This window comes from Neolamprologus brichardi, chromosome 2 (assembly GCF_056152115.1).
Source record: "Neolamprologus brichardi isolate AB-2024 chromosome 2, ASM5615211v1, whole genome shotgun sequence".
Lineage (NCBI taxonomy): Eukaryota > Metazoa > Chordata > Actinopteri > Cichliformes > Cichlidae > Neolamprologus > Neolamprologus brichardi.
This window is the reverse complement of record NC_142105.1, coordinates 19,618,334-19,646,257: the sequence shown is the minus strand read 5'-3', so window position 1 is coordinate 19,646,257 and position 27,924 is coordinate 19,618,334. Positions and strand designations below refer to the sequence as shown.

Sequence of the window (27,924 nt, the reverse complement as noted above, 5' to 3'; positions counted from 1 at the left end):
CCCACCTGACTTAGCTATGCTAAGCTAATCCTGTCGTGTCTGTAGTTTTGAAGCTACATGAGTTGATAAGACTGTGGTTCGATTTCCTTTCCTTGATTTTTATGCAGCTAAACTGCGAGTGAGCTGAACTCGACTTTTATCAAGCTAAACTTTTGTTTCTTCCATGACTTTAAGCTCCACAGCAACATAGTGCATTGTAAACTACAAGGGCTCACACAGCTACTGGTAACCAGCCCAGTTTAGGTCTCCTCTCTTATCCAAATACACAGATAGCAAAGGGAAGCAGGGAGAGACCTACCAAAATAACAGAGCATAAACTGCTGCTGGAGAGCTTTTTTCAAATCCCAGGGGTCTTCATTATTTTCCCAGATGCTATTACCTCCACATAATTATGCTGCCTCTTCAAACAATCAGGTTTTTTTTGAGCAAATTCCACATTTTCCCTTAGAAAATGAGCTGAGCTAAAAAAAAAAAAACAACTCCCTGTTTTGAAGTGAGTCTCCAAAAACCCGCATTCACAGACACGAAGGCAGCGTTGTTGCTTAATAGGCCTACATGATGATTCCATAATGTAACGGAATTTGTACGATATATATTTACACTAATGTAATTTTAACTTTGAAGGCTGGTAAGATGAACTTATCAATTGCTGTTGACAGTTACAGTTTACTGGTGGTGTGTATCCGTCTTTACTCTTTAGCAGCTCAATTTGGGATTGAACGAAGAGCTGTGTTGACTGGAGACTTCCCTCTGCTGTCTCTCCCCCCCTTCTCTTTTTCTTTTATCCCCTTACTCTTCTCCCCAAGTCCCTCTTTACTTCCTCCTCCCTCCCACCAACTCTCCCAGCTCTGCCTCAGCATCTCAGCCTCCCCCAAATGCTTCAGCCCCCCCCCCCCCACCGTACACACACACACACCTCTGTTTCCCCCACTGCTTATCTCCTACCCCAGAGTGAGGTATCAGAGTGGTGAGGGTCTAGCTGAGGGAGTAATGAAGGGTTGGAGCTGAGAGCCTGGCAGGGTGCGATCTGCACCGTCACCCCGAGGAGAGAGAGACAGAGATAACACCTACCTCCCTCACATGTCAATCAGAACCGCTCCCAAGCCCCTGCATGCATTCTTTCGCATGAGCAACACCTATCGAGATGCACAAGGAAATTCATACGGGAAAAAAAGCAGACAAAAGACATCTGCACACAGACACAACACTCCCACCTCCCCCCTTCAGAAAACTCATATAAACACTGGAACAAATTTTTTGTGCCCGAGCTGACAGCACAGGCAATAGATAGGCGCGTTCAATCACATGCCCTCACAAGCCATCGTTCCATTTAAAATGGCTGCCCATTTCTCTGCTTTTCTCTGATGTGATGAGTTATAGGCAGAATACAGCTTTTCACACATGAAAGTGGAACATGGGCTCTCATTTCAAACAGGACGCCTCCTTCAGGGTTTTTTTTTTCTGACAATAGGAAGAAATTCCAGAACGAGTGAGCAGATAATCACACTGGTCTGAATAAAGGTCTTCTAACAATTGCCCTATAATCTGCTCCTGCCTCTAGCCTAATTAGCCTATATAGCAACACAGGCACAGGACAGGAAGCACCATGGTGGCAGCAGTGGTGGTGCCGGCAGACATTATGTACCTTGGCACCTCCTTAACATAGCACATAATGGGAACAAAAGACTGCAGTCACGGTGGAAACAAATGAAAAGGACCTTTTCTGTGATTTTTTTATGCCTTCAGTGTTGTGTTTGGCAGGTCTTTAGCTCACCACTGTCTGGTGGTTGACTTGGATCACCTCATCCCCTGGATGGATCTTCTTACACTGATCTGCTGGAGACTGCAGAGGCAAAAAATGGAGGACAAAAACAGACAATGGAAACAAATTTAGGCGAATACTGAGGCAACAAAATCGGTGTTAAATTGGGGTTGGTGGAGCATCAACCTTTCAAATGAGTGAAACAAAAACTCACATTCTCTGTGGTTCCAGTAATAACATGGAGTCCATCATATGTTGATTTTATATACATCCCCTGAAGCGCAAGCAAACACAGGTAGGCAGGCTGGATTTAGTATAAGAGTACACAGGGAAATACATCATATGTACAGTACTGTGCAAAAGTCTTGAGCTGCCGCTCGTGTTTTTATATTTTGCTTGTTTTTATATTTCCCTAAATGGGAAATAGGTGCACCAGTTTATGAGCGGTCTACACAGTAATATAAGGGAAAAACAGAGTTTACATAATACTGACAAACTTGATTGTTTAATACAGCATGAACTCTCTTAGCCAAGCTTTATTCTAATTTCTACAAGTAGTCTTCAGGAATAGTTCTCCAGGCTTGCTGAAGGACATTCAAAGCTCTTCTTTGCATGTTGACTGCCCTTTGCTTTGTTCTCTGTAAAGATGATCCCACAGTGCTCTAATAACATTGAGGTCCAGGCTCTGTAGAGGCCAATCCATGACTGATAGAGGTCCATTGTGTGATTTTCTACACAGGTATGCTGTTACTGTACTGGAAGTTTGTTGGGGATCATTGCCACGCTGAAAAATGAAGCTGTTGCCAATCAGACACCTTATAGACAAGACACCGGAAGCGAACCAATATTTCCATCCCGACCAAAATCAGCCTTTTCCGGGCACTGATCCTGCCGATTCTACTCTATGGACCCGAAACGTGGACGGTGCTCAAAGTGGACCTCAACAAACTCGAAGTTTTCCAGATGCATTGCCTTCGGCAGATATTGCGAGTATCACTTTGAGACCGCCTTCGAAATGAGGACATCCGACGGATGTGCGACAACCAACCGCCAATCGAGGAGCAAATTCAAAAACGCAGATCGCGATGGTTTGGCCATGTGTGTCGAATGGACGCGAGCCGACTACCACACCAACTCTTCTGCTGTAAACAACCCACCCAGTGGAGAATCCAACAAATAGCACCAAAGAAAACATAGCTAAGACAGGTCGAAGATGACGTCAGAGATTGCAGAATAAATCTCGACAAGGCCAGGACAATAGCCAACGATCGTCATGCATGGAAACGAGTTGTGAAGGAAATTCGACAACCATTGGCACCCACCATTGGCGTATTGGCTTAGGAGCCGATCGAGGCCTAACGCCAGCTAGGGATCAAAGAAGAAGAAGATAGATAGATAAGACACCACCAATGGCTTGAAATGCAGCCTAAACCACGACAGAGCCTCCACCGTGTACATACATGTTGAAAATTACTTGAACAGAAATTTCCAGTTTGGATTCATCACTCCATCAGACATGTTGCCACATATTTTCAGTCCAGTTCTTGTGTAATTTGCTATCAGTTTCTCTCTGTTTTACTTCCTTCCTTGACAGTCACCCTACCACATAGGCCATTTCTGATGAGGCTTCAGTGAGCAGTTGGTGGATCAGCTGAAGGACCAGATACATTTCTCAGGTCTTCTGTCAGGTCTTTGCTGGAGGTTTTCCTATTTGTTAAGGACATGACTTCTCGTCTGCTGTAGATAGTTTTTTAGGCCTGCCAGTTCGACTTTTGTCCAGGACGCACTGCACGCAATGCCAGGATACAAGTTTTTTGTCTAGAACTTCTTTGGCATTTTCAAGACCTCTGCACAGTGCTGCATATTTATCCTTTGACCTGAAAAGTGAGAACTTCAGACCTAGTTAGGAAATATTTGCTGTGAGACTTCAACTGTACAGATGGATCATTTTAAAAGAAACGCTAACACAAAGTTTCCGGTTAGCCAAGAACCACCAAAACACTCAAACCGCCAGTCCAAATTCTGCACTCATACTTGACTGGGCTTTGTATGAGGCTACAGTTTTACGATCGTCAAACCATTTAGTGACCGTCTGTACCTGAAACATCCAGCTCTCATGACCTTAACCTGCAAAAAATAAACCAAGACCTGGAGCCTAGAAAATGTAAATTAAGAGCTGTATAAGTGCTTCCTGGAAGACTTTTAGGTTAGAAGATGCTATGCAACTACAGGTTTCCTTTCACAGTACAAATATGATTTAATCGATTGTCGAAATAAAATACTTGTTGATACATGCAGTTTTAAAACAGCCTTAGTTTGTTTGATTGTGTGCATCTTCAAAGAGGTCCTCACCAGGCCTTCGTTTGGCATGATGCTGGTAAGGTGGACCACCTCCAGATGGGCAGACTGAGAGACCAGAGAGTCTGACGACAGAGAGATGATGTGATCGCATATCCCTGCTAAGGTCTTACACTGAAGATGGAGGCAAAGAGAGCAGGGAAAATGACAGGAAGAAAGAAAAAGGCAGAAAAAAAGGAAGACAGAAAGTTATTGAGATTGGTTTTGGGCCGCAAGGGATGCTGTGACCTAGCTGGAGGAGGTGAAACAGACATTATTTCATCAGATTGTTCCACGTCGCCACTTCCATCAATCCAGCGCACAAACTGTTTCCTGTCACAGTCCGTCCGCAGGCATGCCCACAAGACACCGTCGCAGACAGAACAACACATCAGCCATACTAGCCAGCCTGAGGTGTTCAGTTGACATTTTCTAACGTCTAAATTACAGAGCACAGTTTCCATTTGTTTTTTTTATCAGTAACATTTGCCTGGATATCAATGAAACAAACAAAAAAAGAAAAATTGTAAAACTGCTGTATTTTTTCCCCACACTGCACTTAAAGCCTATTCCTAATACATACAACATTACCCAATCCAAGCAGCACTCACAAAAAGCATTGCCTCACCTGCCTTTGTTCTAAATAAACCTTGACTATATTTCAGGCTGTTTGTGTGCTCGGTCACGCATGCAAGTTCATTTATCTTTGCCTTCTAATCTTAGTTGATTGACTGCAGGTGGTTTACAGACACTGTTACCCTGCTTATCCTCCTTCATAGCATCTCTTTGTAGTGCATACACACATGCTAGCACACATGCACACACGCTGAAATGTAACAGGCATACATGGAAGACAGACTACAGCTACAGTATGTTTGTGAGTACCATGGCAGTGATGAACCCTGTATAAAATAATCTTCTGATCTACGTCCTAATGAGCAATTACCAGATTACAGTTACGAAACGAACAGAGGAGATCTTCAGTATACACACATGTGATACACACACACCATAGCTCACAGCCTATAATTCATTCAGTGTGAAAGAAAAAGGTGGAGAATCTTCGGCAAGCTGGCTATGTAATGCTGTCTCTCACACACATACATCCACACACACCTGCATCTTTTTTTCTGAGTCACTTATTTAAAGATTGCCTTGTCTGCTTAGTATTATGCTTATACAGTAATATTATGTTCTAGCCAACGTGTTTATGTTACGTAATGGCATACCCAGCTCAGGCACCAAACAGCATTTTGAGTTTTAGTGAGGGTGGGTTTAAAGGTTGGTTAGGGGTAAAAACAATGAGAAAAGGTGCATTTATAATCCCGTGTATAGAGCCATGCCAAGCTGAAGCTCAAGTGACAATATTGGGGCTGTACTTGTGCTCCTCTTTGATCATTAGACTAATAGTCCTAACCCGGGATTAATGCCGAGCAGAGAGACAAAAAGGCCACCGGTGCGGCTACTCTCAGCTCCTCTAGCTCTGACACCCTGGACCTTGATCTGACACGCCTCCCCAGCACCAGAGCACAGATTATAGGGAGGTTAACTTATGTGGCTGGCTGGCGTGAGATTTAAAAGCAGTCAAACAGAAAGCCAGACATAGTACACTGCCAAATGGATTAAGCTCTGGCGGAATCCCCCTCCTTCAACAGCACCACCACCACATTTCTTATTGCCATTCTCTCCCGTGCTTTCATCCTCATCGACTCGCGCCTTCTATCTCATGCACATGTACACACCGAGCACGGTTGCATAATGCATCCTCTGCACATGCATGGTCTCTCACATACTCTCACACACACTGCAGCAAGTATCAACCAAGACAGAGCGAAAGATGGAGAGGCGGAGAAGGGAAGAGGAAGAGAGAGAAAGAAGCAGAAAGGCAGGGAGGTGGGAGCGGGAGTCCGGGAGGAAAGGGGGAGAAAACAAGAGAAAGGGAAAACACACAACTAGGACAGTCTTATGTAATTCCTCTCATCCTTATGCATGCATGCACAAAAAACACTCACTCATACACACTTCATGCTCCATCAGACACAGACTCACACATATTCATATCTTATAGCTCTTCTTTTCTATCTCCCTCTCTCTCTCTCTCTCTCTCTCTCTCTCTCTCTCTCTCTCTCTCTCTCTCACACACACACACACACACACACACACACACACACACACACACACGTGCATGCACACTATCCTTGTCCATCTGATTGCTGCAGGCCGTGCTCTAAAAGAGAACAGAGTAGCAGTGAGTTTTGCATTATTGAGCAGAAGCTGAGATAGGTACAACTATCACTACAGTAAACAGTCTGTAATCCCCATGCTGGCTATACACTGGAGACTCTTAGATACTGTATGTCTGTCTGAATCAAACTGCATACAGTAGAATACTTGAGTGAAACTGTAAACCCAGTTATGTGAAATGACTGCATTGTAAGTAAGACTTCAGACTGAAATGAGAGCAGAATTTGAAGAATCACTCCCTTTAAAGCATTTCCTTGTAGAATAATCATATATTTATAGAGATTGTTACGATAGGCTCTAGTATCGCAGTGTCCTACAGTTATGGTATGTTTAGGTGGTGTTGCTGTAGACATTTGCTCCACTGTTTTGGAGCTCTGGATGAAAAAGAGCCAGCTGGAAATGTAATTAATCATCCAGTGTCACTCACGGGTGTGTTTAACTCTTGTTTTCTATCAGAGAGCCCAGTCTAAATCTTCAATTATAAATATGATCAAATGACTAAAAGCTTACTTAATTTACTTATTTTTTTATTGCTTTACTTGTTTTTTTTTAAAGCTTTGTGCAATGTTGGCTGTAACATGTTACAAAGCAGCAGTACTCAGATTACATTTGCATTGAAATGAGCAACATGATGTTTCCAGTCAATCTGTTACTGTCCCCATTGTTGCGTCAAAAGACAAAAAAAGAGAAAAAAAAGTTTTGCTTGGGGTGATGATAAGTCTGTTAGCTGCTGTCAGCCGCTAACATGCTCTACTTCAAAATTTGAAGAAGCACCTGTGAGTTAAGTGCACCTTGCTGAAGAAGGGTGAGGCTGAAGAGGCGAACATCATTGCTGCATCTGAGAAACAGGTAGCTTTTAGTAGAAGCTGTAACAAACCAGCTTGTTGCTGGTTATGTGGTGGAGAAGATGCTACTTATATCAACCTGCTATACCTGAAGGTCAAATCTAAACAATCTGAGATAAATAGTAAATAGTCTGGTTTTTGAGTGCTTTGAGTGCTCTAGTAGAGTAGAAAAGCACTTTAATGTAGCAAGTTACCATCTATACTGAATCACATCTGGCTGCTGTTGTAGTTGTAGCTGTTGTTGAAGTAAATAATCTTTAATTTCAGGGGTCACTAGGATTCAAATGTTAGAAATATGCTGTTTTCTTCCCTCTAATTCAGTTTCCAGCTATAATAAAATTCCATCGAGTCAACATAACACATTGGCTAGAACTAACCTATTTTTTTTTACCTAGAAGTGCAATAGAAAAGCTTTTTTGGGGACAAGTCCGCTTGTCCAAGTCCAAATATAAGTGCCATTCTGTTTCAAAAACAGGGGATAAGATTGGATATTTGTGTTTGTTCTGTGTGCCTGCATGGTTTACCTCACCTTCACTTCATCTTTGTGGAAAACTCACAGTAAATAAGAGCCTGCGAGGAAGCTGGATCTAAAAACAAACAGCTCCTCCTCTCTCTCGTCTTCATGCTGTTTCCCTCTTTCACACATAAACCTCCCGCACATAACAGACTTAATCATGTGCGGCCCTTTGTCAGGCACTGATGGCTGTGAGCATGTAACTGCGTGTGCAATGGAGCCCTTTAAATATTTGAATTTGCCTGATGTCATTGTCCTGTGTCATTATTGGGGCTGTAACAGCAGAGGTAAATGACAGCTCAACCAAAGAGCTTATGGATTACAGAGTATCTAATGTGCATGTGCAAAAATATGCATTCCTTGAGCGTTTTTTTTTGCCAAAAGATGCATCAACTATTTTTTCTGTGAGCTCCCCCTGCTAACATTTCATTTGGTTTCCTCCACCTGACCTTGAATGGCAGCAGGAAGTGTCCTAAACCAACTGTCAACCCAAATCAGACACTGGCTGCTCAGTCCGTTTCACACGTGGATGCAGACAGTTCTCCGTCATGGATGCACACATTTGCGCGCATGCACACACAACACACACACACATACTGAAGCTTTCAGAAGGCCTCGGGCTCATTTGCACTTTAACATGCACAAATTTGTGCCACACACTCGACCAAAAACAAACAGTACGCTGAAGTGCACGCACGCACATGCCCACACACGCCCACACACAAACACAAACGTCTAACTGAAGCGCACTCAAATGCACCAGTTTAGCTAATACTTTTTTTTTCTGTTTCACACAGATTTTCTCTAAATGCTTTTATTTCTCAAAACCGGTGCAGAAGTCTGCCGGTAGATGTGAAATTCTGTTCTTGCAAATACTAGATGGCAGGTTTGTGCAATGAGCCAGCTGCTTGGAAATATGCGGATTACCACGCGCTGCAGTTTCATGTGTGCTGTAACCACATGTGTGACAGTGCAACAATGAAGTAAAGCTAGTTGAGCATGAAAGTTCATTGTTGACCCCAAAAACTGACCGACAACTTTGAATGGTCGCTGATATTATAAGAAAAACTTACCACGTGAAGAATTTTATTCTCTGTCTCATAGACAGTGCAGTCCTGTAGAAAAGAACAAAGAGGAACACATTAAGAAAACATCGATGTGAACATCCGCACTCCAGCTCAAGTGTCTTTCTCTAGTCCAAATATAACATTGAGGAAAGAAGGAAATGAGATAAATGAGATGCCCAACAGGAAGAAATGGAAGGCATGTGGACCTGAGCAGTTGGCTATTTTGTTACAACCCCTCTGCATTATGTTTGACAGTAGAGTGACGAGTTTTAAATCTACTCTGGGGTCTGGAGCATCAAATTCATATCTGGATTTATAAAATGACTTTATTTGAAGCTTGACGGAGTGTTATTCACCGACAGCTGATAGGTAATGCATTTCTGAGAAGCCAGCCCACTGAATCCACCAGATGTGCACGGTAGCAGCTAATTAATCTGTCTGATGCATTAGTGCGGACGGCGCTGCCACCTTTGTCTGTCTCGCTGCACCCTGGCAGCCACATGTTCATTTGGCCCATTATGGACCTGCGGTGGTCTCTTTCTCCTCGCTCTTCTTTGGCCCTTGTAACAGGGGATGGGTGTTATCTGCTCAGCTCCAGGACTCACTCTGGGCACAAGTACAAACACACTCTCACACACACTCTAAGCAGGCTCTTACTGGGAGGATATGAATGGAGTCCAAGAGAGGAGACATAGTTTCTGTCCAAACAATGAGATGGCTAAAGTACCAGAGTGAGTATGCTGGATGTGTGTGTGTGTGATTGTGTGTGTGTGCAATTTGGTGCATTAACATGAGGAATCGAGCCAGAGGGGAAGTAGAAGGAGGACAGGGAATTATAGGGATGAGAGACCTCCGGTTCACTGTTTAACAGAGCCTAAGTTAGGCAAGGGATGAGGTCTAACAGTGAGTCGATGAGAATGTTGCTTAAGGCTTTTATTGAGAGCCACTCGTCCCATCAGCCATGCTGCAAACAGCCTGTGGCAATGCATGTAAGTTGCACACGTGCTCAAATCTATAGAAACCAGCTGTAGGCAACAAAAGCTCTATACATATTGATGCCTCCAATCCAATCCTGCTCTAGTGTTGACCCTTAAATTCAAATCATGACCTTTATTGTAATGGATATGGAAATGGTGGATTGTGTGATGTTTGCAGGAATGTGTGTGAAAGCACCTGTTGTACAATGGTGGTTAATTCTAGGCAGAGCTGCACAATGTTGTTCTTCAGTAATGAATACTCTGTCACACTGGCAAACGGAGACCTAAGAAAATAAAGAATAATAGAGATCATAACCTGAGAAATGTTTCTGCTGTGTAAAAACAAAACATCCAACAGTTTTAGAGAAAAATGTTTGCCTGAACAATTTTTGAGAAATATTGGCATTTGGTGTTTTTTTTTTTTTTAATATTTGCGATTTCATTTATTCATTAACACTGTAATTTAAAAAAAAAACAATCTAATCTCCATATGTTATCCCCCACCTGTCAAGCCAAGCTAGCAAGTTCTTGGCTGCACCAATTAGATCCACCACTGAAGTGAGAAAATCATTTGGTAGCCTTCGGGAAGCTCGCCCATCATAATGGCCACCCCTCCGTCTGCCGAGGATGAAATTTTGGAGGTTCTTTGCTGAAGCGTTGAGTTTGTGGGATAGAGTCCGGAGGTTCTCTGTCTCTAGTCCGTAGTTCTGCAGGACAAACAGACAAACTGAGTTCAGAAAATATGTTTATCCTGAGAATTTGAAGTTGGATAAAAACCTCACGACCTTCTGTGGAGTGAGGAGCTTTGCAAAGGAGCAATTAGCTTAACTTAAGTTAGCTAACGTAGGGATAAGAAGACATACATATATCCATATATACAAAAACCTATATATATATATATATATATATATATATTTCAAAAGGTCTGGAAAGAGAATATATATATATAGGGTTTTATGTTGCTGATTTTTTAAAAACTCTGGATAAAATCATGCTAGCTTTTTCCTAAGTTAAGCTAACCTGACTAGCTAGAGGCACTGACATGCATATTTTTGTTTTGTTTAAGAATAGCGAGGCTAGCTATCACCTTCTGCTAGTCTGTATCTTACTCCAATATACTTTATCTGTATAACAGACATGATATACAGTCAGTGAATAACTGTATCATCTAATATCTCTGAATGAATACTTTATCAGTTTCTCACATCATTGTGGACGATTGACCCTCTCTTTATCACAACCTTGTTTCACTTCGTTCATTTATTTATCTTAAGGTCCAGCCAGAGCATTTCACTCAGGTTGAGGTCTGGATTTTGAAATGCTTTTATTTTCTTTTAATCTATATTTTAATTCTATTGTAGATTTACTGCTGCACTTGATATCAATTTTCTGTTGCATAACCCACGATTAGCTAATATTTTACTGTCAGACAAATGCTGTCACATTCTAGAGTCACACCTGACTCTAGAATTCTTTGATGAGCTCATGGTCAGATTTCAGTCAGGTGCCCAGATGCTGTAACTGCAGACCAAGCTGAAATCATCACCCTCCACCGCCATGCTCGACAGTTGGTATGAGCTGTTTTGCCAAATGTGGCACTGTGCAACACATCTCATCTTTATTTCCCCACTCCCATGTAGAAAATGTATATGAAAGAAAAGGCTTTGTACTGTCATCAGCTTTTACACTCAGCACGCTAAATGAGGCCTGTAGAGTCTGAGATGTTTCTCAAAGTGTATTTAGTTTTTCACTGGGTTGCAGAGATGTCTGTGAAAAGTCTTTTTACATGTCTGTAGCTAGTGATAGATAAGCCTAATTTACTCAAAGACTAAGTGTTTGAAAAATATTTGTATATTTTGTAAGAGCATTTATTTTTTAAATACTTTTTTATACTTATTCTTTAAAGCTATGATCTTTACACAAGTCTTAGCTGACCATGTGCAAAGATCATATTTAAGAAACATGAGTTAAATAAAAACTTATTCCGGGTCAAATTACATGAAATTTAAAAATGTAATCTGGGAATTACTAATAATCATTCAAACAGCCACTAACTGCACTAATAGAAAAACACTGAGCTGGCTGAGTAGCCCATTACTGCACTGGGACCCTTTTAAATAAACAAACACACATACACACATCCACTAATCCACACTGTGCTGTATGACGGAGCCTGATTCCTGCTGACATAAAGGCTACACACACACACACACACACACACACACACACACACACACACACACACACACAAGCGCCTCCTTGAGTAGTCAGATCCACAGGCTGAGCTAGACGTATCTATTCCTCCTCTGCCTCTAGATCTATTCTACACAGTCACGACCACAGTGACTACAAAGGATGGAGGGTTTCACAGTGGCAGCAGAGAGAGAGAGAAAGAGAGAGATGAGGCAACTAAAGAAGTAAAGAGGCAGAAGACAAGAGGGAGGGAGGCGAGACGAACAGAGACCGTACCCAGCTATGCATCTTGCTGAAACTGGGTCATGCATACACTGTGTTCTGGATAATCTCCTGTGCGAATGCAGATGCATGCATGTACATAGAGTGAATGTGTTTGCACAGCTGTAATTAGGCTGTCATATGATTCAGTCTAGAGCTGTGTGCTGCTCTTTGCAGGCTACAGAGCGCTTGAGATGAAGCGGGGGAATAAAAGCGCATGAATGACTTTGACTTTGGAGAAAGAGAAGTAATTTTAGCAATGCTTGTGTGTGTGTGTGTGTGTGCGTGTGCATGATGGAGAGAGTGTGCCAGATCAATACAGTAAGAGAGCGATGCCATTAGAGTACCACCCATCCACCCCACCCCCTGCCATTCATGTCAATGTGGTTACCATAGCAGCCATGTTTGGAGTGGTCTCTTTGCTATGCTGGTATTTCTGCTATTGTTCATACACTGAGTCACAATCACACATCATTTATGACATGTTTGGGTAAAAGAGGGACTTAACTATAAAACCCTGTTGAAAAGTAAAGTATTGCTCAGTTGCAGATTCCAAAGCTTTTGCGCTATGCTTGCACCAAAATGTAGAATATCTATCAATCATAGAAAGAATATATCCATCGTGCCCATGTTGCTTTCTGCAAAAAGATTTGGCCTCAATGCTCAAATCAGGCAGATGGATTCTGTGCAACCAAGGAATTTTATATTTTTACTGCAGGCTTTTTGCATCTCTTCAAAATAAGTCCTGCTGTAATTTTTGTGACTGTTGAGCACTGCATTTAATATAACGGTGATTTTTTTTAACCTTAATTGTCAGGGACATCTATTTACAGTTCAGTAAGTTAAATAAATGTTTAAAAACAGAGCTACATATAGTTTGATTTGTTCGTAATGGCCCCTTTTGTGAGTCTATTCCAAACTACTTGGTAAACAGTTAAAAGACCAAGTAATACACCAAGCATGAGCTGGTAAGCATGGTAAGAAATAAATGTTGCAACTAACTTTGCTTCGGAGTCACAAGATAGCACTGAGAAGGACCCACAAACGAAAGAGGTGCAGGGAGAGATGAAAGTAGAATAAAGGAAATGAGAAAAAGCAGATTTGGAGAGTTAGAAACAAAAAGAAAAAATATTTATTATCAGTGAAGATTATGACAAGACAACTTTAATTGTTAAGTCACGAAAAGCTAATCACAATCAATCTCATAAACTAACCCAAAGTGTCAAAGTGAGAATCTTTCATGGCTGCCGCTGTTTCAATACACAGATACGTGCTCAGTCCAAAACTTATCTCATGTTACAGTGAGACAGAAATTCCTTAATGAAGAGCAAAAGTGATTGATGATTGTGATAAAAGCTCTCACTGACATGTTTGTTTTCCAGTGGACAGTTTCTCAGCCTTTAGTTCACACAAATCTTTCAAACCACAGACACATTCAGTAAATAGTCACTCTTGCTTCTGTCATTTGCTCTACAATTTCACATTTATAACAAACTGAAAAAAAAGTCTCCAACAAGTCGGAGTGACATGACTCACCAGACGGCCTAATGAATTCAGACAGAAAAATTTACAGGAGCTAAGGTTTGATTTGTTGCTTAAAGCTGTTTGTGGAAGTCTTTCCTCTGAGTTTATGAATTAGCTGTAGCACCAGACAGCACCAGGATCCTCCCACAGGTGTCTCCAAATGAAGAGAGGTAGTTACACACACTTACTCGTGTAATTAAATAGCTTTAATTATTAATTATTCCCCACCCACAAAATTAGAGAGAGTTAGGTCAGAACCTAAAGGCTAATTATACTATGTACTTTTTAACTTTTTAGACAGGTGAGTTGTCACGCAGATAGCCAGAGTGCATCGCTGTCCTTGGGATAAATCCTGAGCTAACATCACACCTATATAAGGCTGATGGTTTAGATCTGATGGATGTTTTTTTTTACAGGATACAAAGGGCAAACGTTAGGTAGTGCAGGATAAAGCATGTGCAGGGTGGTACTTAGGTAGCATCTAAGTAGCACCCTTGTATAGTCCTGAGACCAGTTTTCCAGTGCTTTTCTCGTGTACGTTTATTTGAAGAGGAAAAAACTTCCACGGGACAACAATGAGAAAAGATACAAACAAAAATTTATTCCACAGCTTGTAAATCTTCTTACAGGAGTAATCAGGTCTAAGTTATCCTCAACAACAAACATACTACGGTAGAAAAACCGTGTGGCTCCCTCCCGGGATTTTAACTACAAACCAAGCCTTTAAGGCACACGTATTCACAGTTTTACTTAACTAAGCCAACACGAATGCAAGAAAATAATTTTAGTTCAATTATAACCATGAATTTACTTATTAAATTATTAATTACACAAAACAAGTTTAACAACAAATATAAATACTGAAGTATATGAGCTATATTAACCTGGCTCCCACAACCCTGTTCACATAAATGACCACCTTAGCTTCTTAGGTAGCACCCTGCAACCTTAGTAGCCTGACTGTTAAAGTCGATTTAATTAATCAGTTGAAGCAGAACACATAATGTATACTGCAGTACAACCCTCACTATTAAATATAGTTTGTTTTTTGTTTTTTTTACAAGTTTGTATTTTTTCCTGTAACTTTAATGGCACCAATATCTTTGTCTTTCATGTTAGGAAGGAGCAGTAATTTTGTTTTTTAAGTTATTTCCAAGCACAGCTTACTGAAAATTCACTACCCACATATTCTACTTAGTATACACGCTGGGGGCAAAATTTGATTGCACAGGCATAAAAGAAGGAACTTTTCTACAATTACAGCAAGACTGAAAGCACAGTCAGTTCTTGAAACCTGCATTGATCAAGATCAACAGACAGACCAGAGAGGGATCCCAGCTGAACCATGGGAGCCAACTTCATCTCTTCTTTAATACCAGACATTTCATTTCCTTTTATCGTCCAAATATTCAGCGTCTACATGAACCACAGAGCTGTGGCGCTCAAGTTTTTCCTCACTAAATATGTTTTTTTGTTTTTTTTTAAGATTTGGATTTATTGGGTTTAATATGGGTTAATTTATTCTTTTTTTATTAGCCAAAATAATTGGAATCATAACGACGTCCCTGCAAGAGAGACTGGGCAAGGAATGAGCAGTGGCATGATCAGACAAGCTGTACACCTGCCAACAGATTAGCCAGATTTTCTAAACATACCAAAAAATGTTGGTACTAATCCCTCTGAACATAAAAAAAACTGTGTGTGCACAATGCAGCCTGTTTGTAGTCTTAGCATTACAATTGTAAGTTTGGATAATATTTCTGTGCTGTTTTTAAGTACACTATAAAAACGGGTAAATGTGGGCTATATTTAAACATGCCTGACTGTGTGTGCTTTCCCATCAGACGCTGATCCATTCCTCGGTCTCACTAATTATCAGTGCAACTGATCGGAATGACGCCAAACAAATAAAAAGTAAAAGTACTCACAGCGGTAGCTTCAGTGGCTCATTTTGTCTGATACTCAGAATTTATGTCCGTTAGCAATTTCCGGACATATGGTGATCGCTACTGCTGGACTCTCATTCCCATACTGGAACATTTGAATGAGAAGAGGTGCTGATTAGCACACACACACACGACCATGTATGCACACACACACACACACACACACACACACACACACACACACACACACACACACACACACACACACACACACACACACACTGACACACACATTCAAACAGCCCTAACTAATCCACCCATGTGTGCCTGGGAGATAAGGTGCATCCTGCATACTCTTTCTACATTCTCTCTCTCTCTCTCTCTCTCTCTCTCTCTCTCTCTCTCTCTCTCATTCCCTCTCACCCTCGCTTTCTCTCTCTGGGAGAGTAGCACCTAATTCCCCCTAATTCTCTAATCCCGGGCAGAGCCGCTGCACATACAGTCAGCAATGACCGAGGAAGTACACACAAAGTGAGGCCTGAATGATTTTCTTTTTTTTTTCAGTCATTTCTTAAGCCAATATCAATAACTGGTGGAGGAAAATAAACAAAAAACAACATATATACCTTTGAACCTGTGAGTATTTCTGTGAGTTATAAAAGAAGAAAACTCATAGTCAGATCTTAAAGTAACTGGGAAAAAGGAGCAAATATCTTCTTGTAAAACCTATTTACACATAATGTACTTTTAAAAAATCAGCTTCAACACTAGAACCAGCTATAGTTTAAAACCTTTGACAGGATACAATAACTTTATCCTAACAAAAAACAGCAGTTTACTTGAGATCTCATATATCTAGAGAATGTATTATTTTATATATCTAAACAAAACCAGAAGAAACTATAATACATTGTGGTATCCGAACAGGTGCAGTAGTTCATAGTGCTCCCTGACTTTGTCAAATCCATCTACATGTCGTTACAGGAGGGTTGTTGACATGGTGGCTAATCAATGAACCCGATACCTTTAAATGAGTTGATTTTAACAGATTTTCCATATGTTTTATGCACTAGACAATGATTGTTGAATGTTCCCCTGTCATATATGATATACACATACATACACTCACCAGTCACCTTATTAGGTACACCAGACTGAAACCACTTCTGCCTGCAGAACTGCCTTAACTCCGAGACACAAATTCAACAAGGTGCTGGAGACATTCCTCAGAGATTTTGGTCAATATTAACATGACAGCATCACACAGTTGGTTCACATTAGTTGGCTTCACATCCATAAAGTCAAACTCCCATTCCACCACATCCCAAAGATGCTCTACCAGATTGAGATCTGCTGACTCAATGACATGTTCAAGAAACCAGCTTGAGATGATCTGAGCTTTGTGACATGACAAGGCAGCCATCACTGTGGTCACACTGTGGATGCTGTGGTCACAAAGGGATGCACATGGGATGGCTCAGTTGGTGCTAAGGAAATATTCCCCACACTGTCTGTGTAGGTTCTCCGTCATCCCGGTAATGGTAGTCTAAGGAGCTTGGAAAGAAAGCGCCTGGACTTTTTACAGTTTAATCAAGAAACTTAAAGAAGTCCAGTGGCTTTCTTTCCCAGCTCCTTGGATATTCCCCACACCATTACAACACCGCCAGCCTGAACCTTTGATACAAGGCAGGACGGAGCCATGCTTTCATCTTTATATGTAGATGTTTTCCTTAAAGAGCAGTTGAACATGTGTGCCTGAAAAAATGACTAATGAGTGTATTTTTAAGCTTATTTTATCTCAGCACTAACTATAACTAACTAATAGCTATAAAAGAAGATAACAAGCATATCTAGGAGCTTGTTGACCATCACTCCATCCAGTACTGTGCATTTAAAATCATGGGCTGACCAGGGCGCAGAGGAGGTCCACGGCTTCCAGGATGAGCTCCTGGTGTCCTATCCTGGTGACACCCAGCTCCTCCAGCTCCTGATGGGTGATGTGAAGCAGCTGCTCTCCCCCCATCTGCTCCCGCTCGAAACTCTTGATGTACTGCTGGAGACAGTCATCCAGACCTAAGGAGAGTGGAGACAGACACAGATTAGGATGTGTTGATGTATCTGTCGTCTATCACTTTGCGCAGCTGTATATAGAAAAATATTTATATTGGCTTCAATCAGTGATTTAGAAGGCTTTCTGCTCCGAGACAAAGATGGAAAACACGATTAGGAAATATTGTCCCAGACATGACTGACTGACACAAGAATGAGCTCCTTTCCCGAGACCGAATCCTGGCTTACTTTGATGCAACACTGTAGTCAGGCATAAAAACATGCAAATTGTGGCTGCCAAATAGAAAGTAAAGATAAACAGCAGCCTCAAGGCAGGAGCTCTGACTGATCTATGAGCAACTTACTGACAGCTAGAAAACACATCTGTTGGTACACCTTTTCTGTACGGGATGATATGCTTGATGAGGGAAAAAAAGTCTTTTCTCACCACTGCTTTTAACATTCAAGAGGCAATAAAAGAGATTTTAGAGCAAAAAGAATCTATTTCACACATATTTTGCATAATTAAAGAGCCATTCGAAAGATAACGAGGAAGATGCGAGCAATAAATCGACGTATGACTTGCTGCTGTTACGCTGCGGCTGCCTGCTTTGCACAGAGCCAATCAGCTGCACATAGGCGTGGTGGATACAATTGATCAGTAAGAGCCTCTGGCTTTGATTCAAATATAGTCAGCAAAAAAGGCGCATCTCCCCACAGACCTAATGAACGAGCCCGCTCCAAAACGAGCAAACACAGAGCAAAAAAGTTGCACAAGAGTAAGCAAATCCATGCGCACACACATGCACAGAACCACAGTTAAACACATAAGGTACACTCTGTCCCCGTACGAGCATGGACTTCAAACACAATGCAATTACAGCTAGTGTTGCTCTTCAGGGTCTTGACACCTCTGTAGATGCCCGTTGTTAAAGCCTAGCAGAGCTGTGAGGAAAACACTGATGCCCGAGGGATGCAAAGCTTAAGAGCAGACAGTGCGGTAGCACCTCAACAAAGTCACCACACATGTGTATATAGAGTACACACACTCGAGCGAGATATCTCTTGGTCTTCGTGTGCCATGGGAGATACCAGAACGGGGGGGAAAAGCCTGCTGTTGCTCTGAGTGACATGCAGACAAAGTGTTGTTACATATAGCACAGCAGAGCCATTTCAAAAGCAACACATCAGTGACACCGGTAGCAACACAAGTGGAAACTGTTTAATAGAATAAGTTCCCCGTGGAAAAGCCCTAATGGCCCACATGTAAGCATGTGTTTCACAGGTAATGATACAGTGTTGCAACGTGGAAGGCTTGTGTGATAACTTAGTCTGCACATGAATTAGGTGCATATGAGGACTTGTTTTCATATAGGCAATATTAGTATACATCAATACCGTTATTCAAGTACTATATTAGAATTATTATGTTTCACACAATACAAAATTGAGGTACTGGTGCTTCTACCAGTTGTGTATTCCTGTTTTAAAAAATTCATGCTTTCAAATTCAACCGAACAACTACTACTGTTATAACTTATTATTTTTCTCATTTTATATATACGAACTTATTGGAAGTTACCCGTTTACTTTTTAATGCACAGGTACAATGCATAATCTGTACTTTTTTTCTATATATTCTATTTAAACGTCTTCCAGTAGCCTGATCTGTCTGCACACTACAACCTGGGTTTGCCACCTTTATCTGTACTTTAATCTTAATAACTGTACAGTACTCTGTTTTTGTAACTATTGTCCATCATGTAAATATTTTTTTCTGTAAAAATTGTGTGTGTTTGTTTTCTGTGTCCTGTTCTGTTTGTATATGTGTTTTTCTTTTGCTGCTGTGGAACAATTAAAGGATTATTCTATCCTAAATAAAAAAATTATTTATGTTTTTTTTTTTAAAAAATCTTAAGAAATTATAACATTAAATGCAAAACATTTGATACACCTTTAAGATATAAGACATGGCCAGGTTAGACATATTAGATGGTGTGTAAACTGTTTTGAACTATTTCTCTCCATTTTGCTAGGAATATAGGAAATTAAAATAATTAAAATACAGGATATGTAAGGTAAAAAAAAAAAAACCCAAAACCCCCAGTTTGTATGAGTCAATATTTGATTTAACAACCTTTACTCTTCATCACAGACTGAACTCTCCCAGACAAACTTTCTTGTCATTTCTTTAAGTCGTCTTCAGGAATAGTTCTCCAGGCTTCTTGAGGAACATTCAAAGCTTTTCTTTGGCTGTTGGCTGTGTTCTGTTCTGTTCTGTATAAAGATGATCCCACACTGCTTCAATAATGTTGAGGTCAGAGCTCTGGGCTGGTGAATCCATGATTGATAGTGTCATGGATTGGTGTGTTTTTCTTTCCAGTAATGCTTTTACTGCATCGTTAGTGTGTTTGGGATCATTGCCGTGCTGAAAAGTGAAGCCGTTGCCAGTGAGATTCATTGATTCATTAATTTCTGCGCTCATAATTTCATCAATTCTGACAAGATCTCCAACACCACTGACTGAAATGCATCCCAAACCATGACAGAGCCTCCACCCTGTTTTTTATAGATGGCTGCAAACACTCACTGTCGAGCCTCTACCTTGACCATACATACATGATGATTTGAACCAAACATTTTACATTTGGATTCATCAATATATCAGACCTGTTGCCACTTATTTTCAGTGGTGTTCTTGTGTAATCTGGCATGCCTCAGCCTGTTTCTCCCTCCTCCTCCACAGAGACCATTTCTGGTCAGTACAACAGTAAATGGAACAACTGAAGGGCCAGATGCATCTTTTGGTCCTCCGTCAGGTCTTCACTGGATTTTTTCTTGTTTCTTAAGAACATGCACGAATTTCAGATACTGTTCAACTGATGCACATTTTTTTTTGGCCTGCTGCTTTTTCGACTTCTCCACTTTCCTGAAAAAATTTTTCACACTGCACAAGAATATTCCAAACATGACAAGTTTTAGTTCTTTGAGAATCATGGTGTTGGTGCAAAAATACTATTTCCTGCGTTTGGCAGTTTTTAAAGATTCAGCTAAAGAAATTGTATGTCTTTGCATTAGGCTACAGGTAACAAAGAGATACAGTTTAACACTTTGCTAAGTTGTCTGCTGTGTTTAGATGCAGTGCTGGTTTGCCCTTTGAGTTGTTTCTTTTTATCCTCGAATGATTCATTGGTCACTGTTATGTGGCTTAACAAACAAACTGAAAAAACATCCCTCTGAAAATGGTCAGATATAAGAACTGGAGTTTAAATGAGTGAAAAAGCAGCCAATGTCTAAAGAAAAACCTTGAAAAGAGCTTCAGAACAGCTGGAGAACTATTACTAAAGGCCACTTAAAAAAATTACAAGAAACTCCATTTGTTTTACAAGACTGCTCTTGTTGACAAATGCTTGAGTAAGGCCAAGTGCAGTGCTATATTCTAGTATTATATTCAAATGAGCTTGTTTTTCTTTGAATACACCCTGTTCATTGCTGTGGTAAGACAGTCTGGTACAGTCTCATAAATCATCACCAGAGCTGGCAGTGACACGCACAAGTGGACTCGCTCTGCAGTCTCCTTTAGCCGGCCGCCAGCTTTAGAAGTAGAGAACATGGAGATAAAGCAGAAAGACAGCCTGCAGCTAATAAATAGGGTGCCTGAATATTTTACTCCTGACCCTCACTGTGAGAGGCGAGGGAAGAAAAAACTGTGCTGGCTATCTCACAGATGGAAGTCTTTATGTCCACAAGAAAGGTGAGCCTTCCTCCAACTAATACCTGTCTATCATTTCTTTTTCTGCCACTCCCTCAGTGCCCTTGTCCTTCCCCATTTCTCCTTCCGGCGCAAGGGAAACACATTTTAATAGGGACCACGTGATGCAATCGGGCCCCTTTATAGCTTATTCCATCACGACGCGAATGAGATTTCTGGTGACAGTGTAATATCTTCCGTGCACATTTAAGATCGTTTGAGGGTGGAAGAAAGAGTTTTAGGCACTTAAGATTATCTCTGTCCGGGATTACACGAAGAAGGAGAAGACACCAAGACAACCTAAATCCACACAAGACGCTTGGACACTCTCCCTGCCAAGTATCCCAAAAATAATTTGGAATAATTGGAATAATTGCGTAAATCAATTTTTGATTATATTTGTTTTTTTTATTCTGGACTAATTGATAAATAAAAAATATTATAACCAACTCATTGTGCTTGAAGTGCATAAGGATTATAATCACAGTACTGTAAATTATATGGAGATGTGATGAATGAAGAATCAGAGGTCCAGGCTGACTAAGAGCGCCTCTGGGGAAAAACCACCTACTATACCATAGCTATAGTATTTCCCACCTCTGCAACACACACACATTTAGATGCAAAGAGATTATGCACACACATTGTAAGGGGTTTTTTTTTTTTTCAAATATATGCACTTACACACGCTCGCACTCGCATATGCATTAAAACGCACGCATACATCCACAGAGTGACACACAGCTGCTAGCCAATCAGATGAGTCAGAATGCCCCCCCCCCCCCCCTCCCACAGAGGACAAACAGCTGATCCGGGTTCATCTGCCGAGTTCATATGCCAGCTGGAAATAGCACATGGCGCACAAACGCTGCCACAAACCCGCGCTATAAGAGACGAGCTTTCTCAGCACCATAACCTTACCAGATCGTTAATGATATTAAAATGTTGTATACTCAGATGACACAACTGCGCCACAGCGAGTGTGTGAGATGCAGTCACTGCATCCTCGCATCAGACAGTTTGCAGTGTTCAGAAAATATGAAAACTGACCTCACTCTCCTGTGCAGGACAAACAAGCCCAACCGAAATACACAAAAAGCAATTTTGAATGTGAAATGTCTTTCATAGTCATAAGCTTGTTCTCCTACCCTCTGGGAAATATTCTAAGGAATAAGATGTTTTATCATAGCTTATTTGTAATTATTCTCCAGTGGGCTCAGGCCACTCAGTGTCTTTCCAGTAACTGTTGTTTATTTTCCCAACATAGTTCAGGAACTGTAGTTGCTGAGTCTCAGCATCGCTCGTAACGTCTCTGATTTCTGCACCTCAGACGACATCTGGTAACAGAAATGTGTCAACTGTCAACAGTGTGACTTCTCAGACGGTTTTGATCGATAGTATTTTTTTTCTTTTCAAATCAAGGCTACTGCCTGCAGCCTGACATGAAATGACATCCCGAGTATTCACAACAGCATAAATTCTCCCGTGAAAGGTTGTGAACTAGAGTCTGAGCAGCGCTTTTCACTTCTGGATGATCAGACTTAGAAGGTTTTTTTTTAAATGAATTATTACTGAACTACAAGAGGAGACAGAACAGGAAATATTGGTAGTATTACAGTAGTTTTGCATGTATGCTATTCATGTATATTACTAGTACTGGACTCTCTGTAACCAATAAAACCCTGAGGTGTGGCATTTTTCAGAGCAGAAAATCAGCACCTTTATGGCATTTAATCCACTGCTCTCTGTCATGGTCTTGCTAAAATCTTTATCCACTTTTCAGCACAAATTGCTGATTGCTGTCAGTTCCAGCAGGGTTTTCTTGGATATGTTGCCTGGATTAAATCCCCCGACAACATTTCAGCAGGATTCTATTGTTCCCTTTGACTCTTTATCATTTAATAGCGTCCATTTGTTGTTTTTGAGCCATTCTTTGGTGGATTTGTCCATGTTTTTTAAAACTGTTATCCTAAAAAATCCTGCCAAACACATCTACTGTTAAAGAGGCCAACCATCTTTGATTTGCCTTTACAAAGCACATACAGATGCCTGCTCTTTGCCTGTTTGTTCACAACAATATGCAAAATATGGGTTTGGTTCCTGACCCAACTGCTAACCTTCACATTGACACAGGAGTCAGGAGAGCAAGCTGCACATCCTGTGGTGAAATTTGCATTAAAAGGGACGCTCCTTGGAAGCTCCCTGTGGAATGCACTACACACAGGCACAGGTCTTTGTTTTCAGACACCAACTTTATTTCTTTTTGTACGTGATGACCGACACAGTCTGACAGCCGTCGGACACAGCTGATCTCCAGCCCCCCTCCGCTCCTCTCCCGTCTCACTATAAAGGGTAAGGAAAGCATCATCAGTTCAAAACGCCATCAGCTGTTTTCACCTGCGTTTCCAGCACCGCCCCGTTGAGCTCACCGCACCACCCCTCCCCTGCAGCCGCGCCCGGGACCACACCTCCGCCACACACCCAAATTCGCAGTTGCTTTAAACGACTTTCCTTAAAGTGTAATTATTTCAAATACTTCCGAGATTTTTTTTTAAATCCTTTCCCAGACTCATAAGCATCCACAGCTTTTTCTCCAAAGACTTTGGAGAGCTTCTTGGCATGATGACACGGCACAGACATCAATAGCAAAGAGAAGACCAAACCCAAGATCTCAGGGCTAATGAAGACAGGTTCCAGCGGTCACTCAAAATGCTAATTTTCTGTTATGTTTGAGTATATTACCATTATCAGCAGACACTGCTTCAAAAGGTGTCTGCTTGTCTGCTTGTGTAAATATTTTTCTCTGTACTTGTTTTTTTTTATGCTGTGTTGCCTGCAAGGCCATTTTCTCTCTTCTCTCTTTTAGACGTGCAGTACTCAAAACATTCAGCTGGAAAAGAATATGCAGTCCGACAGGGAGAGATATAGATTTTAGTAATATGACTGTAGGTTCTGAATGGTAGATCTTTTAATTTTTTCAATTTTTATTCTTAAAATTACTGTGAGATTAACCGATTGACACATTTGTCTATTGTTTTTAAAATATGAATGTAGCAAGCGCAGTTATGTTTTTATAACCTCAAGTCAAAGGCCCTGTGTTGTTTGTGCGTTAAATAGATCCCTATAGGAAACACTAAGGCAGTTAAATGGCTAAATTAGCTCCTAACGGCTGTATCCCAATTCAGGGTCTGCAGCCTTAAAGGCCGCATTTTAAGGCCGATTACGTCACAGCGACGCGACGAAGGCTGTCCCAATTCGAAGGCTGCTCGAAATGCGGCCCTCAAATGCGTCCTTCATTTCCCTGAATTTTAAGGACGTGGCGGTGTAGACTTCGTGGCCCAACATATCCCAGAATGCATAGCGCGGCGGTGGGTGTGGATAATTTTGCCGAAAAAAAACGGCGGATGAGGGGCGCAAGAAGAGTAACTCAGTAAACTAAGTACTGAATATTATGTCACTTATTTATGTGCAAATGTTTAATAACGAAGAACATTAAAGCATTACTGTTGGCCAGTTATGTGACATTAGTGACGTTTGTACTAACTTGGTTTTAAAGCCTTTACTTTAAAATATACGCCGTTCAATAGCTGACCTTAATCAGAGAATGATCAAAGCTCATGTAGAAACAAACAAACAAATGAACAAAAGATTTTCTCCTTCATTTCTGTCAAACAAAGCTTTATGAAACGTTTCCAGCTGTTAGTATCATGGTTGCTAGGCAACCTGGGCAACGCAACAGAGGCTAGACCGTCCCATTTCACAAGCCTCGCACTTCCGGCCTTGGCGGTCTTTAAGTACGCGGCCCTTGAGGATCGTTGAGGCTGCATACTTTAAGGCTGCAGACCCTGAATTGGGATACAGCCAACATGTCCTAAAGTTCTCCAGAGGCCTGGTAACGAACTAATCATGTGATTCAGGTGTGTTGACTGAAGGTGAGATCTAAAACCTGCAGGACACCGGCCCTCAGGGCCTGGAATTGCCCACCCCTGCACTAAGGGATCCCTTGATCCTGACCATCCCTGAATCCCAGAGTGCTAAGCCTTGAGCAAGCATCTCATGTTGACAGCTTCATCCACATTTCATACGGTTCCCTCCAATCTTTTCCTCTTTCCTGGGCAAAATAAACCCCTCCCGTTCGGAAACACAAGGGTTGCCAGGCAACCAAAGGGAGAGATAGGCAGTTGCTTCCCCTCAAGACCTTGCACTGATACTAAGCTAAGGATTGCGCACACACATTAAGCACACAAATGCTAACACTCTACATGCCTTCCACTATGGCTGAAAGCTTGTTGAAGAGTTCTTGTTCTTAGAGTTGAGTTTGTCTCAAATTGGAAAAAAATGAACAACTTGCGGAAAACAGGCTTCACTGCCTGGCTGTTAATGTCAGCTGAAATCAGTCAAACCTTCGTCCTTCTTTGAGACAATGTTTGGGTCAGTTTGTGGCCTGGGCTAAGAGTGGTGACAAGCACCAAAGACTCCTGTCCTGTTACCTTACCCTCCAACTGTGAGATCCGAGCCAGAGTAAGTGCATCGGCGAGCGCAAGGAAAAGACACAGCTCTCACTAAAAATATTCCTACTGTGAAATATTCATCACATCATGCCAGAATATTCTTATGACTGTGGCATTTTAGCTCCCCTGTACACTTCAAGTGCACCACGGCATCTTCTCTGAGATCCAGCTTGGAGGGAGGTGCCAAGAGGCAACCTCACAGAACAAGGTCAACCAGAAAACTGTGAGGAGTTCACGGGCAGAGCTTTACTCTGAGGATCTGACCTACCTGAGAGAATGTGAAGTGACTACAGTAAGGCTGGAATAGAAAGACTGATAATATGTTAACATAAGCTTTAGTTTTACCTCACGAGCCCCAACTGTCTCTGTTCTAACCCATTTAATCCAGTTGTTGCTGTAACTGGAGATGAAGAAGAGCTACAAACTTGCACATCTTTTGAAACACGTTTACATTTGAGCTGCAACTTTACACAAAATCTGGATTAATTTACTGTCTGTAAAGGACCTCGGGGTGCTCGGGGGAGGCAATCACAGCAGGTAATAATTTTGAGCTGATTAAAAAGGTGTATGTTAAAAATTTAACTCTACACGGCAACACAGTTAGCAGCGAGAGCAGGGGAACGAGCCATTTAGCTGCTAGCAAGAAGCTGGTGGAGAACAAAACAGAGCTAAAATAAGAGTGGCTGTTTGACATTTAATTTAATGCCCGGATACTTTCTAACTTTATGATCATAGACTCCAATCCAATCCACCACACAGCTTTAGAAGATGTGAATTAGAGATCAAACTTTTAACTGTATTTTAACAGGTTTTACAGCTTTTCCTACAGAGTATAAGTATAAGGATATTTTCTCTCAGTTAATGAAAACTTTATATTCAAAATTTACCATTACGGGACAATAAACTACCAGAGCATTTTCTGTAACTGTAAAAGTTTATGTACTTTCATTGGTGTAGCCAAGTTCACATCAAAGTGGGCTGCATATGGCACATGATGTGAAATGAGTTTGACATCTCTGGTCTAGCCAGTTACATTACAACAGCATCCTGGCTGGCTTTCTAAATTATTGAATTCAAGCATTTATATTCCAATGAGTCTGTGATTGCCAAAGAAACCTACAACTTTATACTGTAAAAACTGTAACTGCGGTTAACATTTTTTACCTCACAGGCATTAACAGCAGTCAAATGGTTTTTGCACAAAGAACGAACAAAACTGAATGTAGTTTCACAGCAAGCTGTTAGTGTACCCCATAAGAGGATTTTATAGTGCACATTTGCTGGCTTAATTAGATATTTCAAGTGATCCAAATGATCCCGTTTCTATATTATAAGACCTCATCTGAAGTCTTGGGTTGAAAAACTTCATTTGATCCTAACATGTTTGGCCGTAAAACGGCAGCCCCGGAACAACAGGTGCAAAAACAATCCAGTAACGGACATGTGAACACACACACACACACACACACACACACACACACACACACACACACACACACACACACACACACACACACACACACACACACAGGCCCCTCTGTCCGAGCAGCCGGATAGACCGGGTGCTTTGATATGATGCCCACTGCATCCCCTATTCTACACCCCGCTCTGCCACCGCCTCTCCCTTTCGCCACCATGCCCAGCATTCCCTTTTCACGCACCCTCATTTCCTCCCCCATCTTAGGCTCCTCAGCCTTTCTTTCATTTCGCTTTGCGCCTCCCGATCTCTGAATTCATGTCCCCGCGGTCTCTTCTCTCTATCTGTCTCTAACTCGAGGCAATGAAGCAGGCGGAGGGGAAACGTGTGAATATGCGGCATGGGTCTAAACGAGTCTGGATGTGCGCTGGGCATCTGCGTGTGCGTGTTGCTGCTTTCCCATCTTATGACATGTGCCGTGACTCCCAACATTATCAGATCTGTTTCCATGACTACGGATGCCCCACTTTAAAGCTGCTGCTCCAGAGTTTTTGTATCTATGCTCGTGTCAGCGTGCGCGCATTCC

General features: G+C 41.5%; 1 protein-coding gene across 5 annotated transcripts in view; it reads right to left on the bottom strand.

Moving 5' to 3' along the window:
- The window catches only part of si:ch211-26b3.4 (connector enhancer of kinase suppressor of ras 2), a 67,999-nt gene that overhangs the window by 35,946 nt on the left and 4,129 nt on the right, over window positions 1-27,924 (bottom strand). For all 5 annotated transcript variants that reach the window (XR_436590.3, XR_015719770.1, XR_015719772.1 and 2 more), the window contains exons 2-8: window positions 17,520-17,683; window positions 10,251-10,453; window positions 9,943-10,030; window positions 8,776-8,817; window positions 4,115-4,234; window positions 1,977-2,036; window positions 1,775-1,843 (exon numbers count right to left, since the gene is read on the bottom strand). Coding sequence is in view for 1 of the 5 variants with exons in the window: in XM_087848156.1 (XP_087704282.1) it covers window positions 1,775-1,843; window positions 1,977-2,036; window positions 4,115-4,234; window positions 8,776-8,817; window positions 9,943-10,030; window positions 10,251-10,453; window positions 17,520-17,683 (746 nt within the window). In the remaining 4 variants the exon portion in view is untranslated. The remainder of the gene's footprint in view (window positions 1-1,774; window positions 1,844-1,976; window positions 2,037-4,114; window positions 4,235-8,775; window positions 8,818-9,942; window positions 10,031-10,250; window positions 10,454-17,519; window positions 17,684-27,924) is intronic.